The sequence below is a fragment of the Psammomys obesus genome, unplaced genomic scaffold, assembly GCF_907164565.1.
Source record: "Psammomys obesus unplaced genomic scaffold, mPsaObe1.curated_primary_1811, whole genome shotgun sequence".
Classification (NCBI taxonomy): Eukaryota; Metazoa; Chordata; class Mammalia; order Rodentia; family Muridae; genus Psammomys; species Psammomys obesus.
Window position 1 is genome coordinate 26,043,566 of NW_026587216.1, and position 17,807 is coordinate 26,061,372.

General features: G+C 40.8%; 1 protein-coding gene across 6 annotated transcripts in view; it reads left to right on the top strand.

Moving 5' to 3' along the window:
• The window catches only part of Eya1 (EYA transcriptional coactivator and phosphatase 1), a 139,899-nt gene that overhangs the window by 91,322 nt on the left and 30,770 nt on the right, over positions 1-17,807 (top strand). For all 6 annotated transcript variants that reach the window (XM_055603269.1, XM_055603270.1, XM_055603271.1 and 3 more), the window contains one exon: positions 8,796-8,885. In XM_055603269.1, the coding sequence (XP_055459244.1) occupies positions 8,796-8,885 (90 nt within the window). The remainder of the gene's footprint in view (positions 1-8,795; positions 8,886-17,807) is intronic.

The following is a 17,807-nucleotide window of genomic DNA, read 5'->3' on the forward strand; positions in this document are numbered from 1 at the left end:
TTTCTTTCTTTCTTTCTTTCTTTCTTTCTTTCTTTCTTTCTTTCTTTTTTCCTTCCTTCCTTCCTTCCTTCCTTCCTTCCTTCCTTCCTTCCTCCCTCCCTCCCTCTTTCCTTTCCTTTCCTTTCCTTTCCTTTCCTTTCCTTTCCTTTCCTTTCCTTTCCTTTCCGAGAAAATGAATAAAAACAATTTTTTGAGGCAGCCTCAGTTCTGTAAGGGTTCAGTGCTTACCATTGAAAAATAGAGTGTGCTGTGGCCTAAAGCTAACTGGTGAGAAGCATCACCGTGTTCTTGCCTTGACGGTTCATAAGCACAATGTCCAGGTGCAGCTCTCCTGTCCCCAGTAGCAGGCAGGATATGTGTGGGCTTTGCTGGGACTCCCCTGGTTTTTGTGGGTTATTTACTGCCCTGTGCCTGATGAATGTGCTTCCACTGTGCTGGGCATGCAGAAGCGAAGACTCCAGAAGTGAGATCCCCGAACTGATCAAAGAGAAGAGAACTAGGATGAGAACTAGCTGTCAGGAGGCACTCTGATTTGCTCAGCAGTGTGTTCCGTCATGGGGTGTGAACTGTGATCAGCCAGGATGGTCCAGTCAGCTCCGGGTGGCACTCAGGGATTATGTCGTCAGAGAGATGAAGCTGCTCGGTTTATAGGAAAATTATGTATGCTTATGTATGTATGGCCATCAGTAAGACAAAGCATGCGGCTGCTTCGTAACTCCTTAAAAAGGCACTGAACTCTTTTCTGATCATTTCACTAACCTCCATACAGAGTGACCAAGCAACTCTGTGATGCCATTGCTCAGCGGTGGCTCAGTCAGCACAATTAGAGAACTCCTGTTGCCCCCCCACCCGTGTGTTAAACCTAACCTTACAGCTATGGCATGAGACAGTACGACTTGCTAATAAAGGCAAGATAATGGGGATGATGACAGCATCTTCAAACCATGCTTGTTTACACGACAGTTAAGTTCAGATGATATGTGCGAACACTGAGACTTCAGTAAAGACAGAACTGCAGCCATTTTCAACATAGATGGGCAGAAATGTAAGGATAGGAGCAAGAACTTGGACTTAGTCATCAGAATCAACCCAATGTCCTTTTGACCTCAGGGCTCCAGGAGAATTTAAGGTTTCACTACTGTGTGATATCCATTGAGACTCCAATGAAAGAATCTGAGTAGAAACAGTGGATGGACCCAACATTTGACCCTGTATTATAGAGTAGCTTGTCTGTGGTTAATGATCATTAAAAAAAATCCATGAGTTTAATAAAAAAAAAAATTAGACTGAATATAAGTGGCCTGCTCATGGGCATTTTAGACAAAACCTTCAGGGCTGTAGCTACTCTGGTACAGAGCACAGACCTCCCCACAGCACTGTGTCTTACTGTCCTAATCTGAGATACTAACGGCCTGTACAGTTATAGGCACATAACACAATTTTTGCCCACAAAGAGCTTCTTGTAGAGGTGGCGGTTGCCAAGGGATGAATAAAACCCCAACAGTCTGCCATTGGTGTGAAATGAAACCAGTGTCACCTCCTCTAACTAACTGGGAAGCTGCCGCCTACACCCAGGACTAACAATGGCAAGGAGGCATCCTGTGTCCCTGTGCTGGCCAGGAGAGATACTTCCTAGAAGCTACAGATATCTGCACAGTGAGCCATGTCCAGCAGTGGAGGTCAAATGTTGACTCTGGCATTGTGGATATTGGGGGAATGTGCAATCAAGAACGAAACGGCAGCAGCCCTAGTGAGGCGCTCTAGTGTTACTGCGATTCTTGAATTACACTTAAGATTTCTCCTCTGCAGCCGGTCGCCCTTACAGAATGACACTAGCTTTGTAAGTGAATGAGATGAAGCCCCCATGGCTTGAAGCACAGACAGAGGCATTCCTGTTTCCGGGAAGAACACTGTCTGATGAAACAAGCCGAGAGAGCACAGGCCAAGCAGAGTGTATCTCCTCTGCCTCGCTGAACCTCTCATTCTGAATACAGATTACTCAAGTCCGAGGATGCTCCTTTATCAGAAGGGCTTTGTAAGCCTTTGTAAAATGATTTGATGTATCTTTTCAATCCAAAGTGTCACCAGCAAAGGAAAATTGGTGTTGTCCCACATCCGGGCTATTGTAGCCCTTAGAACTGAAGCCATTTTCTATGTTTCATGGGCATTAACCTGTTACCAGGTATAACAAGAATTCTGCTTATTTGTTGTTTTTTTTTTTTCTCATTGATTTTGTCCTTCAATGCACATACAGTTCTAATTTTAAGGATGACAAATCTGTCTGTTTTCTTTTGTTGCCTATTTGGTGTCACATCAAGAAATCATTTCCATATCTAATGACTTGAAGGTTTTCTCCTGAACAACATAGAACTTAACTCCCATATTTAGGTATCTGATTTATTATAAGCTAATGTCTGTGTATGTGTTAAGGTAAAGACCCAGCTTCATTCTATTGCATGTGGCTGTCCAGGTGTAGAGAAGACTATTGAATGGACTAAACATCCCTGCCTCAAGAATTTAAGTATACGTGCAAGGATTTACTTTTGGCATTTTTTGTTCCACTAGTACAAAATTCTTTTTAAAAACACATTGATTTGTTTACTGTGGCCTTATGATATATTTTAAAATTTAACAGTATAAGACTGCTCATTTTGGTGTTTTTTTTTTCAAGGTAGTTTTTAAGTAACTTAAGTAGTCAAAAACTACTTAAGTTCACTTGAGGGTTCTTGTACATTTTAGGATGGCTTGTTTTTTATTTCTATAAAAAATAATGACTGATAGGGAGTGATTAAATCTATAAATCACTGTGAATTAACATTGTGATACTAAATCATATATCTATTAAAATGGGATTTCTTTTTCTATGAATTTCTACCTTTTTTACTTAAATTTTTTTCTTTTAATAATAATTTTCAGTTTATACTCTACAAATGTTAGGTGTTTTGTTTTTCTCATTGGCTTCTTCACAGCTACTTGGTTATTTTTATAGTTGTTATACAATATAAATTTTATTGTTGTTATATAATAACAACAATATTGTTATACAATAACAACAATACAGTTGTTATTGTAAATGAAATGATTTTCCCGTTTCTGTCCCTGATTGACTATTAGTATACAGAAACACAGTTGATTTTATGTTAATTTTAGATCTTGAAACTATGCTGAATTTATTATTTCTGTCATTTTTCAGACTATTAGGGCTATTCCTTATATATAACTAAGTCACTGCAAACAGATCTTTTTGCTTCTTCCTCTATAATTTTAGTGTCTTTCATTTCTTCCTCTTGTATAATTACTTTGCTCAGGACTTCCAGTACTGTGTTAAATGAATGGCTGAAGCAGAGTCCTTGCCTTGTTGTTGATCCTAGAATGTTTCTAGACCATGGAGTATAATATCAGCTGTGAACTTGAGGTGTGTTATCACCAAATTCAGACGATTCTCTTGAACCCTAAGTTTGTGGAATGTCTTTGTCCAAGGTTTTTATCCATTTAGTTTTACAGTTTATCCAATTTTTCTTGTATTTTAATCTGTGTGTTCTTATTAAATCCTTTTATCTTTTCTGTTTAAACTCATGACTGTTTCTGTTGAAGGAACCATATCATCTGTCTTCTAAGTTTGGGTTTTCTTGATTCCATCTCTTTGGGGTATATTCCTTTACCCCATGTATTTCTATAAACTGCTAGAATTAGAAGCTTAGTCAGATGCCATTCATTTGGGTTTATCCCTCCAGCAAGAAATGAAGATGTCCAGTTATTGTGTTGAGTTCAGCTTTTAGCTTGTACAGTCTCCCCCAACAGTCCATTATGGGATGTTTCTACTTAGCCTTTTCAATAACTCTTTTAATAGCTCCTTTTAATAACTGGTCACCTTCATGGACTGACAGGTGCCACACATTCCTTTATATCTTTCCAATGAGAATAACTTACCATCAATAGTTTCACATCAAGGAGCAACTGCATCCAATCTCTAGGTAAGCTTGATATCTGGTAGCTACTTATGAAGGTCTATTCAGTAACCAATAGTAACTGATTCTGACCACAGGCATTTCTCTAGAGTTAGTTTCCTTACGAGTCTCAATGGGAAAGCAAGTATCTATCAAAGATTTAAGTGCCTCTATAACTAATCCTGATCAGAAGGAGACTGTTCACACTAGGAGAAGTCATTAATGTTCCTGTAAGAGTTGGGGAATGGGATGGCTTCATCTGTGCTCAGTTGGCTGCAACAAATAGAACAGCTGTTTGTAGAAAATGACCCTACCCACCACTAAGACTTCTCTCTAGAATCATGAATTACTAATAATCTAGAAGGAAAGAAGGATTTTGAAACTGCTCAAAAATTTTCTAGGGCTCTACATTGAAAATCCCTCAGTAATTACTGCTGTAGTCTTATATCACTACTGGCCATTTGTTAATGAGCCTAATAAGAAGTGGAGTCAACTAAGAGCACAAGGGAGCCAAGCCAACCTGCTTGGCTATTCATGCAAACATTTTTGTTGATGTTGTTTTCTTTTGTCTTGTTTTAAAATTTATGTTCCTAAATCAGCATGTGCCATGTTAGATACTCTTGTGATATTTTCAAGCAAAGTTTACAGGACATCCATTGGAGAAGTAAATAACAATGAGATATTTATAGGTCTTTTGTTTGGGATATGATGTAATGTTTAGATAATGGTTTAAAAGAAGTGGGAAAAGAATGGCTTAGGAGATAAACCACAGTGATGAAAACAACTGAAAAGACCCATGGCTAGAGAAAAACCACAAAGCAAAGAAGTGATAGAATGTAGTGAAGATGGAAAGTCTAAGTTAAGGAGGCCACTCTTGTAAAGAAGGGATACATCAGGTTTGGAGAAATATGAAAACTTGATTTGGCACTCACTGAGTCTTGGATGTTTTGTAGTCATCAGAGGGGACAATAGCTGATAGATTTGTGATCTTGTAGTCAGTATCTCAAGTCTGATATGACCGTGGCTAGGAGAGTCTTTGGGTCTCATGATGGCCTGAATTGACTGTAAAATAGGTAAGTCCAGAATCCCACCAACAAGAACCAAATGATGGATGATCTGATTCCAAGAAAGTGCTAGAAAAGATCGATGATGTCCTTGACACCAGAAGAGGAGAAATGTCGAGAAGACAGTAAACAGGAGTGGTGAATGCCTCCGAAGGTCAAGTAGAAAGGTGGAAACACTTGGTAGTGAGTTGTTCTTAGGATGACATGTTACTTGAAGAGGGGCAAAGCTCTAAATTTTTCACAAGTGGTGTGAGGGAAAGGAGCACTTCTTTTGAAATGCCAAGAAAATAGTCAACAGCAAGTGCCCCAGATGGTCCAGTGGATCAATGGAAACATTTGGTAATGAGTTTTTCTTAAAATGAGATTTTACTTTGAAGAGAGGGCAAAGCTCTAAATTTTTCATAACTGTAGCCCTGGAATCTGTTGCAAGAATAGTACATATTTCAAGAAAAGTAAAATTAAGCCAAAGACATGGTGATTTCCATGTCTCACTTTTGGTCCAAGAATGTGGAGAGTTTGTTTGTTTTGTTTTGTTTCTTCTAAATTTTCCCGAAATAAGCCATCCAGCTAAGACTAACTTATTAATTGTGCAGGATTAGCTCTTTTCACATTCAATTTACATCAGGCATGTTTTAAAGTATAAAGGTATTAAAATACTTAATATGATAGGAATATAAAATCTGTCACGAGATAATTTCAGCTGCTCAAATTGTGCATGCAAATGCATGTAGGCTGTCTGTCTCTCTATTTGCTGTTCTCCCTTGGGTGAAACGGCGTGAGGTATGTTTGTACTTGCCAGGTCAGTTTCCATGCATTAATCTAGCTCTTAAAGATATCAGGGAGGAAGTACCTTCTAGGGCTTGGCTTGGCTTGGTAAACTGTAGAGAGAGCATGGAAAACATCAGGAGGATGCTCCAGGTAAAGAGAAATGGTGTGCTTTGCCAAACTTGCATTTTATTTAAGTGTTGTATTTCTTTCTGTAACATCTGGGAAGCGTCTAGATCTGGAAAGAGATTGGGGGAGGAAACAGAAAAGAGGAGAGGAGAGAAGAGAAGAGAAGAGAGAAGAGGCAAGGGAAGGAGAGGGGAAAGGAGGGGAGGGGAGGAAAGAGGACAAGATCATGGTTGTGTTTGATTTTCTAGTTTGATTCAACTTAAAAGATGTCCAAGAGTACTTCTCTCCACAGAGTAAATTCCTCCCTAGTCTAAATTTCTCCTCTCTTTTCTAACTGCCAAAGCATGTTTTTGCTGTACAAAATGTTTCTTAAACAGCACCATGAAGTGGCAGGTATTAAAAGCATGAAAGAACAATAATAACAAGCAGCAAGCTGTTTCTGTAATTTATGAGGAAAAGTTAAAGCACACTCCTTATTAAAAAGCAATAGGATAATTCCTTTGATGCCCATGTAAATAAGCAACCATATCAACAAGAAATAAGGCTTTTTTTTTTTTTTAACAGCAGCAGTACTGTGAGGTATGTGTATTTCACAGTTGGCAGTTAAATAGGTATGGTAGCTCTCTACCCTCACCACATAAGAAGACTTGCTGGCAGTGTTCTGTGGCAAGCCAGGGTGTTTTCATTGGCCTGAACCCTCTAGTACAGTGGTTCTCAACCTGTGGGTCTCAACCCTTTCGGGGGTCAATTGATCCTTTTACAGGGGTCACACAGCAGATATCCTGCATATCAGACATTTGTGTTATGATTCATAACAGTAGCAAAATTACAGTTATGAAGTAGCAACAAAATAATTTTATAGTTGTGAGTCACCACTATATTAAGAAGCATATTAAAGGGTTTCAGCATTATAGAAAGGTTGAATAATAGCACTGCTCTAGGGCCTCTGTACATTTAACTCTGGTGTTTTGTCTTAGAAGCAGCTGTTTGAGCTGCCTTTGCTGATCTGTTCTGTTCTGGGTGTTTGAGGGTTAGCTTCTTCCAGGATATTTACTGACAGATCCCTTGTGAAAACTTTCTTCTAAAACCAAGAGTTAATGAATTGGTTGTTTCTTTGTTTTACTTATTTGTAAACTGTTTTTGAATGCTTGCATAGCATGAGAACTTTCTGGGAGATTAGAAGGCATTAAACAGGACAAGCTAAGGAAGGTAAACAGTCTGAACGACCTGTCAAGCAGTGCGTAGAAGTGGTTTTCATCTCTACAACTCTTGACCCTACTGTCTTCTGTCTCTCTTTCATTGTCCGTCAATTAGCAGAGCAATGGGGATGCTAGGGAAGCCATCTTTCCATATTTTCATACCCTCTTCCCTTCTAGTGCTACAAAGGTAGGAAGTAGGTGGTGCTGGGATGGAGCTAACGATGTGGGAGAAGCTAGAGAAGTGTGCAGCACAGGTTGAAGTGGGGGAGGGAAGTGGGGGGAGCAGACTTCCTGCTTAGCTGGTTGGTCTGAAAGGAGTGTAGAGTTTGCTTCCCATCCCTCCATCCCAGGTTCCTCCTCTTTGCTGGGTGTGCAAAGATGGTGTGATTGTGGCAAGCTTATTGTGATTGCTGCTCTATTTTCCTACAGGAGGGCAGAGGTAGGCCCTAGCTGGCAGTCTAGGGCTCCTCTTCTGAACTTGGTACTGCCTCCTAAAGCAGGAGTTGCTGAATCCTGCCATGGATGCTCCAGGACATGCTTTTCTGAACTCATGGACAGTGGTCAAAGCCATGAGCAAGTCTTTAGATTAACAGTAGAATGAGAAAACAGTACAGGAAGTGCCCATGTTGGACAATAGTGATAAAGAGGAATGTTGTTTTCTTTGAATTGCATATTCTTGGCTCAAAGATATGAGGAGACACAGGGTTACCCCTGCCAGGTGATGGCCTACCTGAAGGAGTAACAGGACTATTTATAATTCTCTTGCTGGGTAGATTCTATATTTATTCCAAAGGTTTATTGTGATAAGAAAATATAACTATATGATATTATTATAAGAAATTACTATTCTTTGGGAAAAGTTAAAATGCTGTACACATAAAGCAGTTATGTGGGGTGCCGATAAAATCTTCAGAAAGTGATTATATGTTCTTTGTATACCTTCTTACTGAGATTTTTTTTCTTCCTAGCATAAACTATTACATCCAGAAAGCATATATTCTAAATTTCATATATTAACAGTGTAGTATCATCCTAAAGAGCAAAACTATCTCTAGATCCCCCAAGTTGATCAATACTAGTAGATATGTTAAGGCAGAGGTGTTAGGACAAACTGGCCATGCCTTGAAGCTTTATAAAGGCATTACTGGATTCTCTTGGCTTGACGCTTCCTTCTGTATGATGCCGACTCTTCAGTGCCTGCAGGCGTCACAGCATCATCCCTTAGACTGAACAAAGTACCAAGCAGTCAGCTCAACCATCACTCCCTTTGTTAGGTAGGCTTGAATCTGTCGGGCAAGGATGATAGCGACTCATCACCCAGACTAAGATTTCTATTTGTTGCCTCTGAACTTAATCTAGACTATATTTTCGGACGGTTGGACAGTAAGTACAGATGCTCTTTATAGATAGTGGGAGGAATTTCCTCTACTTCTTGAGTCCGAGACCCCCATACCTTACTTTTGTAGTATGTAGGATCCAAGCTATTCCTTTATGCTGCTTAGTGACGAGCTTGGAGCACCTTTCATGTAGGAGGTCACTGAAGCCTGCACATGGACTAAATGATGTATAATACTGTTGAGCTGGCCTCTAGGTTCTCTGGTGTGGCACCTGTTCCAAACCTTTCCTGTCATGGCCTCCCTTTGAAATGAGATGATTATGCAAATTCCTGACCTATAAAATTCTTCTTTTAGGATCCACCTACTTCAGTTTCCCTCGGACTACGAATGGAAGAGATGATCTTCAACTTGGCAGACACACATCTGTTTTTCAATGACCTAGAAGTAAGCTCTAATTGTTTTACACATACTTTGTAGCACATATCTGAAAATACATGATTGGTTCTGAAATAATGATTGGATGTTGCTCTTTTAAACATATGATTGGAGGATTGAGACAAAGTGCTTATAAAGCAATGTGTTTCCCCTTTGTGCTATTTATTACATTTTCAAGTTGGACCCTACGTGATTAAAATTTGATGACAAGATTCCTAAGTATCAAGAGTGGTTCTCAGAAGCTCTATAAGGCTTGCTTTCACCATTGAGATGTGTCCTTAACCTCTAAGAGATGTTCTGCAATAGCCTGTTTTGTCCCTACTGATCCCTTCCTGTACTTTTCTCTCCAGTCTGACTGTTTGGGGATGGTTTGCATCAAGCCTTTGCTGTTTGGACTGTGAGAATTTCTCATGTCCTAACTGCAGCTGATTTTATTAGGAGAAACATCTCTAAGATGGCTGACCGATTGTGAATGGATGGCAACAGACACGATCTTAGTTAGTTGCATTCCCAACAAAGAAAGGCCTTGTTTTCACCTATCTCCATCCTGACAGAACATAACTGTAACTGCACTGCCCCCTTCCTTCACAAGGACAGTTGTTTATTTAACTCTCACTGCTAAGCAAGCTTGTGGTAGGACTGCCAACAGGCATTAATCATCAAGTAGTTGTTTTGCTAGGTTTTATAAGCGTATGTTATTTCAGACAGGAGAAGAATCTCAAAGATTCAAATAGAACTTTTACTGATCAAAGTTAATTGGCAGCAATTGGCCTTTAAATATTTCCTGATGTTTCCCTTCTCAAAATCAAGCAAAATGCACCTTATTTAATAGAGGAGGCAAAATCACTTGAAAAATGCCAGTGTGTGACAGACCTTAAATGCGGTTTGTTCAACATCTGTCCTGTATTTTGATTTCTTTTCATCTGCAATGAAATAACTCACAGGCGAATTGGCAGCTTCCAGTACAATAAAACAATTTAAATATACTTGGTTTTTTCTCACGTTCCCCAGAGCTATATTTATTCTTATATTTAAAAGTAAAACACTATCTTTATATTTGCATTTGTAAGTGTTTGCCTTCCTCAAGGAAATGACATGTCATGCATTATGATTTTTCATGGGGGAAATTCTCTCTGAGTGACAACTTCGAAGTTACCTTTAGAAAAGCTTCATAATCAACACGTTTTCAAAACTTGTTTCTGATTTGTGGGCATTTCATTTTATGATAGGTCAACACCAAACGTCCATATTTTACTATCCTATTAAAATTCTCTACCCACATATTCATTTGTCTGTAAAGACACAGACTAAGGTGGTATTTTATGCTATACATGGCCTTGTCCCTCTTACTGCTGTTCGTCCATGTTCGTAACATCCATTAAGACTAGACAAGCAATACGTTGCTATCGATTTAAAATTCTGGCTTGTGAAACGTGCCAAATGGTGTGGCGAAAAGTAAGAAGTTAAGCAAAGTAATAATTTATGAAATATTTTATTATGGTTCTTATGAAAACTCCCAAACTCAGTTGTGATTTAATACGGGATTTTTGTTGGTTTAATTTACATTATTTCCACTGAAGTATAAGGGGAGACCAAAGTGGTACTCAAATATCTTAAAAGTACAAACTAGAAGTTCTAATTTTAGGATGTGGGAGATAAAAAAAAAATTTAAATGTTTCTTGAAGCAAATAAAATGCCAGAATCTGTTCTTATATGCATGTTATTTCTTAATAGAAGGAAAGAGAAAACGGGAATGAGTATATAATTCGAACCACATACATAAAGTGAAAATGGAACTATTTTAAAGCTCCAGAGCTGATGCAAATAGCTTTTCAGTAATTTTACTTGCGAATAATAAAAATGTAACCAAAAGTAGCTGCAAAAGATTCATTCCGCCTTTCCTTAAAAATTAATTTCTCAGAGGATCCAGACAGACCTGAGGAGACCTGATAGACCAGGATCAGAGGGAAGGGGAGGAGGACCGCCCCTATCAGTGGACTAGGGGAGGGACATAGGGGGAGAAGAGGCAGGGAAGGTGAGACAAGGAAGAGATGAGGGAGGCAGCCACAGCTGAGATACAAAGTGAATAAACTGTAATAAATTAGTAGAAGTAGTAATGAGAAAAAAGAAAATTGCTTTCCCTAGATTTATATAGCATTTTAAAATAGATTGGTTCTTACACTTAAGGCAGTCTTAACTTTTACATGTTCTTTAATTTAGCAAAACTAGGACTAGTCACTGCAAACACAAGTTTCTTTGATTATAAAAGTAAAAAAAAAATAGTTCCTGGCCAACATCTTCTCAGGCGGCAGTAGTGGACAATACCTGATTTCCCACACCCGTAATACTGTGTGGCGACAAGCAACGTGGACATTTAGATACACTTAGACTACTGGATTTAGCTTCTGACTGACTGTGAAACATGAGATTTTTAAGGAGTTTGACAACCTCTCCTTGGGCTTGCAGTATCAGGCCTGAACTCTGGTTATTGACATTTTCCTTTATTTCCTTCTGACATCTTAGCTTTTTGCCAGCTGCCTCGCTGCATGATCTGTTTAGCTCATTCTTACTTAACAAGATGAAATGTGGGGAACTTCCAGTGACATGTGTTGTACCTCAGAGTACGTGGGTACAGTGACTATTAGGATACAACTTTTGAAACAAGTAAGAAATATCACCATGAACTTGACAAAGCAACGTAGCTAATAACCCTGTTTAGCCTCTGAAGTCTTGCCATCTCGGTGGCTTTTTTTTTTTTTAATATCAAGATTCACGTTCATTCCATTGATGCAACAGGAAAATCAATTAAAAAGAAAAGTTTTTGTTTCTCTGTTTTATTAAAAGTGTCTGATGTGAACAATAGGGAGATACAACTGTCCTAGGATATGATAATTTCCCCAGCAGAGACAGGCTGAAATACTAGTTACAAAGCATACCTGGGACTTCCTGATTCTAGCCAGACAGACGTGCCACATATCACTTTACAAAAAGTCCCCACAGGCAATCTGATGATGCTTATATGGAAGTCATTTTTTTCTAAGTGACTCTATGGAACCAGAGCACTTTTTGGCTTCTTTGGAATAATATGACTTTCTAACAGTATGGGGGAGGGGGGAGTTATTTCTGTTGGATTTCTACTCAAAGTCCACCTGCAAACAGCAACAGCAGCAAATAACATGGGGTCTAAGCCATATCCTGCGAGTTTCCCCGTTGGAGATTTCCAAATTTAAAAGGATACGTTTGTCGCAGATGCTCACGTCTCAATGGAAGCAAAGCATTTGGTTTGCCTTGAGTTTTCTCTTGGTGTTGTATGATGCTCACTGTCATGGCAACTGCCATGATGATGCATGGACTCCTGCCTCAGGAGTAGGCAGGAACTGTCTTCACGTGTTACCCCCGGAGAGGTGCAGGCTGGGAGGTCATGAAAACCTGCCCCCGTGTCTGCGAACACAGCCTCTGGGGTCATTGCCCACACCGTCTGGGTGGGAAAGCTCCCTAGAGCATTGTCCAGTCTGACACAAGCCAGCATTATCTAAAGAAGAGGGAACATAATTGAGCAAACACCTCCAGAAGACTGGCTCATGGGCAAGTCTGTGAAGCATTAATTACTCATATGGGTGAGCCCAGCTCACCAGAAGTGATGCCAGCCCTGGGAAGGAGGTCCTGGCTTGTACAACAAACCAGGTTGAGCAATCCATCAAGGGCAAGCCAACAAGCAGCATTCCTCCGTGGCCTCTGTCTTAGTTCCTGCCTTCCTGCCATGACTTCCCTCAGGCAGGATAGAGTGTGACCTGAGGGGTGTGAGCTGAAATAAATCCTTCCTCCCCAAGTTGCTTTTGGTCATCATGTTTATGACAGTAAGATGGATGTGTCAGGACAGTTGATTTTCTGCTACACAGATGCCTAGCACAAATACTTTGACTCCTGTCTAGGTCATTTTGTTTTTAAATACCTATACTTATAGTCTTTGATGTCACCTCCTTTTTTAAATAAAAGAGAGAACAGAGGCTCTGGCCTCACTAGGGTCTGGGTTTGACAAATCAGAGGCCAGTGTTAGAAACTTGCAGAGAGTGTCTGCTGACATCAAAGGGTACCAGGAGATTTGTTTTGTAAAGAAATGTGTGTGTGTGTGCCTTGCTTTAACTCAGCCTTTAAATGCGGTGTAAGTTTTATTATTTTAAAGCCCAGGTTATTTGGTAATTATCTTAATATATCTTATTCACACATTTATTTTTATCTGGGAAAAGTATCTTTCTTTAAACGGTCAGTCATGCCATTGCGGAGTGATTTCAAATGATGCGTGCTGTCCTGCCTACCGTGTGCCTCCAAAAGCATGGAACACTGAATTCAGAAGTTGACTTTTTTGAGTCTGAGAAATATGATTCACCTAGAAAGTACTTTTCCCCCCTATAGATAGAAGCTCTGGTGCCCAGCAACCAGCTTTGTGGATGCTGGACGCCTTGGTCTTTAGTTTCTTGGGCGCTGCTGAGGAAGGCATATAGGAAAGAGCCACACTGGTTTCTATGTTTAATCACAGCCACGAGACAAAGTAACTATCGAAAAGTGTGTAGCCTGGTTAATAGTTACACCTCAAACATACGTTTCCCAATACATACATACTTGAAATTTTCAGCTCTGCACATAGGCTTTGGCACCTGAATATAAATGGAAGGAACTATATTAATTTCGCCCTAGTAACCTACTCTATAATAGCCTTGTACATGTTGGTTATTAAGTGATGGGTGGTGGCGGTGCACGCCTTTAATCCCAGCACTCCAGAGGCAGAGGCAGGCCGATTTCTGAGTTCGAGACCAGCCTGCTTCGTCGTGGAGAGAGTTCTGGGACAGCCAGGACTACACAGAGAAACCCTGACTCAAAGATAGATAGATAGATAGATAGATAGATAGATAGATAGATAGATAGATAAACAAACCCTAACAAAAAGGTAAGTTTTGTTAAGTTGAATTCATGTGCATTGTCTTAGATTAAAACATTGAGTCTTGATTCCTTCCCCAGTGAGATTTCTTGATCTTGTCTACATCTCTAATCAAGATGTTTTTGGATAAGAATGAGGATAAGTTTTGTATGCAGCAGGTGGTTGTTAACATAATAAACTATACTGAGTTTATTTTACATGTATTACAACTAATAGAGAACAAAGAGCTTTTATATTAGCCATCATTCTTACTTATTGTTCTCATTTATTCATAATTTCTTCTAAAATTGTTATCTTTATCTTTATCTGGACTTTAAAATAGACATGTAGTGCTATATTCAAAAGCTTCGATAATTTGATGTTTATAAAAAAGAATGAAGAGTCAATCTGAACAGTGTTAACACAGAAGACATTTGCTGGGCTAAAGACCCAGAGCCCATGCCTAGCATGTGTGAGTCCAAAGATTCTCAGCCCAGCACTGCAGAGAGAATGAGATAGAGGGAGAGGAACCTTTGTGGGAGGGGCAACCCAGGAAGTGAATTGGGAAGCTGCTGCAGTGGTAGGATGGGAAATCATCCTAAGAGAGAATTGACAGGCATAGTAGTAGCCCTGTGGCAGGAATGAGGCAAGACAACCAAGTGTCTAGGGCGGACAGGCACAGTCCGCAAGGGCCTTATAGACTGTGATGCACTGGAAAGCCACAGGAGACTTAAACACAGATTGCGCGGAATAGCGGCATACTTTTAAAAAAGGAAGAAGAAAAAAATCAGCCTGCCTATCTAGGGAAGGTAAGGGCAGAGTACAGTGGAACCAATTAGAAATGTTTGCAGCCACAGGGGGGGACGAAGGTGCCCCAGGGCGGAGGAGGTCACAGTTCTGACCCAGTTGGGAGTCAGAGGATTTAAAGTGCTGGTGGGAATTGCTAGTGGAGAGAGGACAGAATCTCCAGGGACTGCTGGTTTTCTTGTTTGTTCGGTGGTGGTTGTTGTTTGTTTCGTTTATGTTTTAACCTGAGTCTTGGTACTGTGGGGCCATAGCCGAAGAAGAGGAAAACTAGGGCTGGATGATAAGGGATGCGTTGGGGGCGGGGGTAGGTAACGGTGGGGGCGGGGTGGAGTCATATCTTCTGCAGTGAGAGGTGATCATGACCATGTCACTAGACGGTAGAAGTTTAGATCTCTGAAAGAGAGCTAATTTGAAGAGAGGCAAATTTGAAGCTATGCTTTGGGAAATAATAGAAGTCATGAGGACCAGGTGGCATGTCCCATAGGGGGGAAAGTGTAAATTGAGAAAGATGCCAAAGACTGAGCTTTAGGCACTCTGCCAGTTAGAAATAGGAGTTCAGAAGGGGGGGGGGGGGCCAGTGAAACAGGCAGGAACATAAGGCATCAAAGGACCTGTGGCAGATGTTGAGACTCATAGCCAAACTTTGGGCAGAGTGCAGGGAATCTTATGAAAGAAGTGGGAGATAGTAAGACCTGGAGAGGACGGGAGCTCCACAAGGACAGCGACAGATCCTAAAAGTCTGGGCACTGGGGTCTTTTCTGAGACTGATACTCAAGCCAAGGACCACTCATGGATAAAACCTATGCACAGAGATAGCCTATGGCAGTTCAGTATCCAAGTGCCCTCCATAGTAATGGGAACAGGGACTGTCTCTGACATGAACTGATTGGCCTGCTCTTTGATCACCTCCCCCTAAGGGGGGGGCAGCCTTACCAGGCCACAGAAGATGACAATGCAGCCACTCCTGGTGAGACCTGATAGACTAGGATCAGAGGGAAGGGGAGGAGGACCTCCCTTTTCAGTGGACTGGGAGAGGGACTCAGGTGATAAAGAGGGAAGGTGGGATTGGGAGGGGAGGAGGGAGGGAGGTACAGGGGGATACAATGTGAATAAACTGTAATTAATAAAAATAAAAATAATTATAAAAAATTAAATTAAAAAATAAAAAAAACAAAAATAAAGTCCATATCACAAAACCTTACTGTTGAAACATAATATGTAGAAAGATGTAAAATGATAATCACAATGGACAGGGTTTCTCTGTGTAGCCTTGACTGTCCTAGACTCACTTTGTAGACCAGGCTGGCCTTGAACTCACATGGATCTGCCTGCCTCTGCCACCCCGAGTGCTGGGATTACAGGTGTGTGCCACCACACCCAACTGTTTTTTAACTTTTATTTCCTGTAGTCAGCATTTTTTTATTATTAATACAGTGGTACAAATTAATAGACTTCAGTAGATATTTCCACATATCCACGCAGCACACATTCAACACATTCACCCATTTCTTTCTTAGACTCCACCTTCTCCCCTTGACGCTGCAATAATTATGAAATTATGAAATGCTTCCCTTTCCTTGGACACCTTATATGGTTTCCCTTCTCCTGAATCATTCCCCTGAACACCCAGGTGAACAGACTTGCGACTTTGCTCACCTTTACTCAAAGCCTAGCATTGCATCAGCTCATCTTGCTGCTTTGAGGCACAGAGCTTGAATTCATTCACTCCAGAGGCCATCCTGTACCTATCCTTCCCACCTGCCAGGCTGGATGGGGATACTCGTCTTAGGGCCCATGTGAGTGGTGAATAAATTAACACCGTCTAATCACAGTGTGAGCCTCCTTTGCACTCAGGAAACACTACCGAGGGGGTCATATGTGCTACTGTTGTCTTTTTTTTTTTTTTCATGGAGAACACTGTTGAGGAGAGAGAAATGTGAGTTATAGAAGAAAGGGGTAGAAATGAAGTGTATGAACCAGACATGCCTTGTTGCCCAAAGATCCCGTGCAGAATTCCAAAGAAACCGTACCAGATATACCAAAACCATTGCAGATGCTTAGTCTGCTAGTGCCACTTATCCTAGACGCATCACTGAGCCCTCATGCTCCAGGCAGTTGCGTAAGGGAGGCTGAGGTACTGTTTGTTGGCAGTTAAATAGCTACTAAACCTGGATTTTGTCACTGTGGTGAAAAGCCTGTGTCCATGGCAAAGGGGTTCTTCCTGTTTGGCTAGACAAGTTTTACATGTTATCTTCAGAATCCATGTGTTGAAGGGTGGCTTCCAGAACTTGCTGGCAGTGCTACAGCAGGGAAAAGAGTCTTGTGGTAGATGAAGTCACTTAGGCAGGATGAAGTGGCAGGGCAGCAGGCACGGTAGGCTGATTGGCTCGAGCTGCTTATGAGATAGACAGGCGGGCATCAGACTTCAGGGAGTGCCCTCTCCATCAGGACAGCCAAGTAGTACTAACTTTGATTTCCCCATCAAAACTATAAATTCAACCTTCGTAGTATCTGTGGTTTACACATGTGGATGATTGAGGTGAGGTGGGTTTGCTCAAGACCACCTGGTTAAGTAAATGGAAAGCTGAAGTGGGATCCCAGGTTTGTGTTTGTTTTTGTTTCAAATAAATTTGCACCAAACTTGTACAGGTGTGTCCCAGAACCCGGCTCATCGTCTTGAGCACAATATTCAGTGAATGAAAGGCCTCTCGATGCTGCCACAGAATGATGTAGGAAAAAGCCCCAGTCTCTGGATGCTGTTCCTTCCCATGTAACTTTGAAAACTATGCTTGCTTTGTCCCTTGCTCCATCTTCCAAATCGACTAACCAAAATCACTCAAGCCATCTCGTTTCTGTTTTGGAATCACCAGAAGACAGCCCATTGGAGACACACACACACATTCCTCTTGTTGAAATACAGAAAACCATTATTTTAGCAACATCTACATTACGGATAAAGAGGTCTAACTCTACTTTGCCTGGTGTTTACACCATCCTGCATGTTAGCTAGGCACTGAGGAATTAAAATGCATCCAATATGCAGGATCAGAGAAACAGCGTATACTTGCTGCTCTTCTCATTGTTGGAACAAAATGCCTGACAGAGTAAGTGAAGGAAGGGGAACTCGGTTCACAGTCTGTCTTTCCAGGAGTAGTATAGCCCGGGAGCCTCTGGTAGCCAGACCCATTGCATCAGCCTTCAGAAAGCAA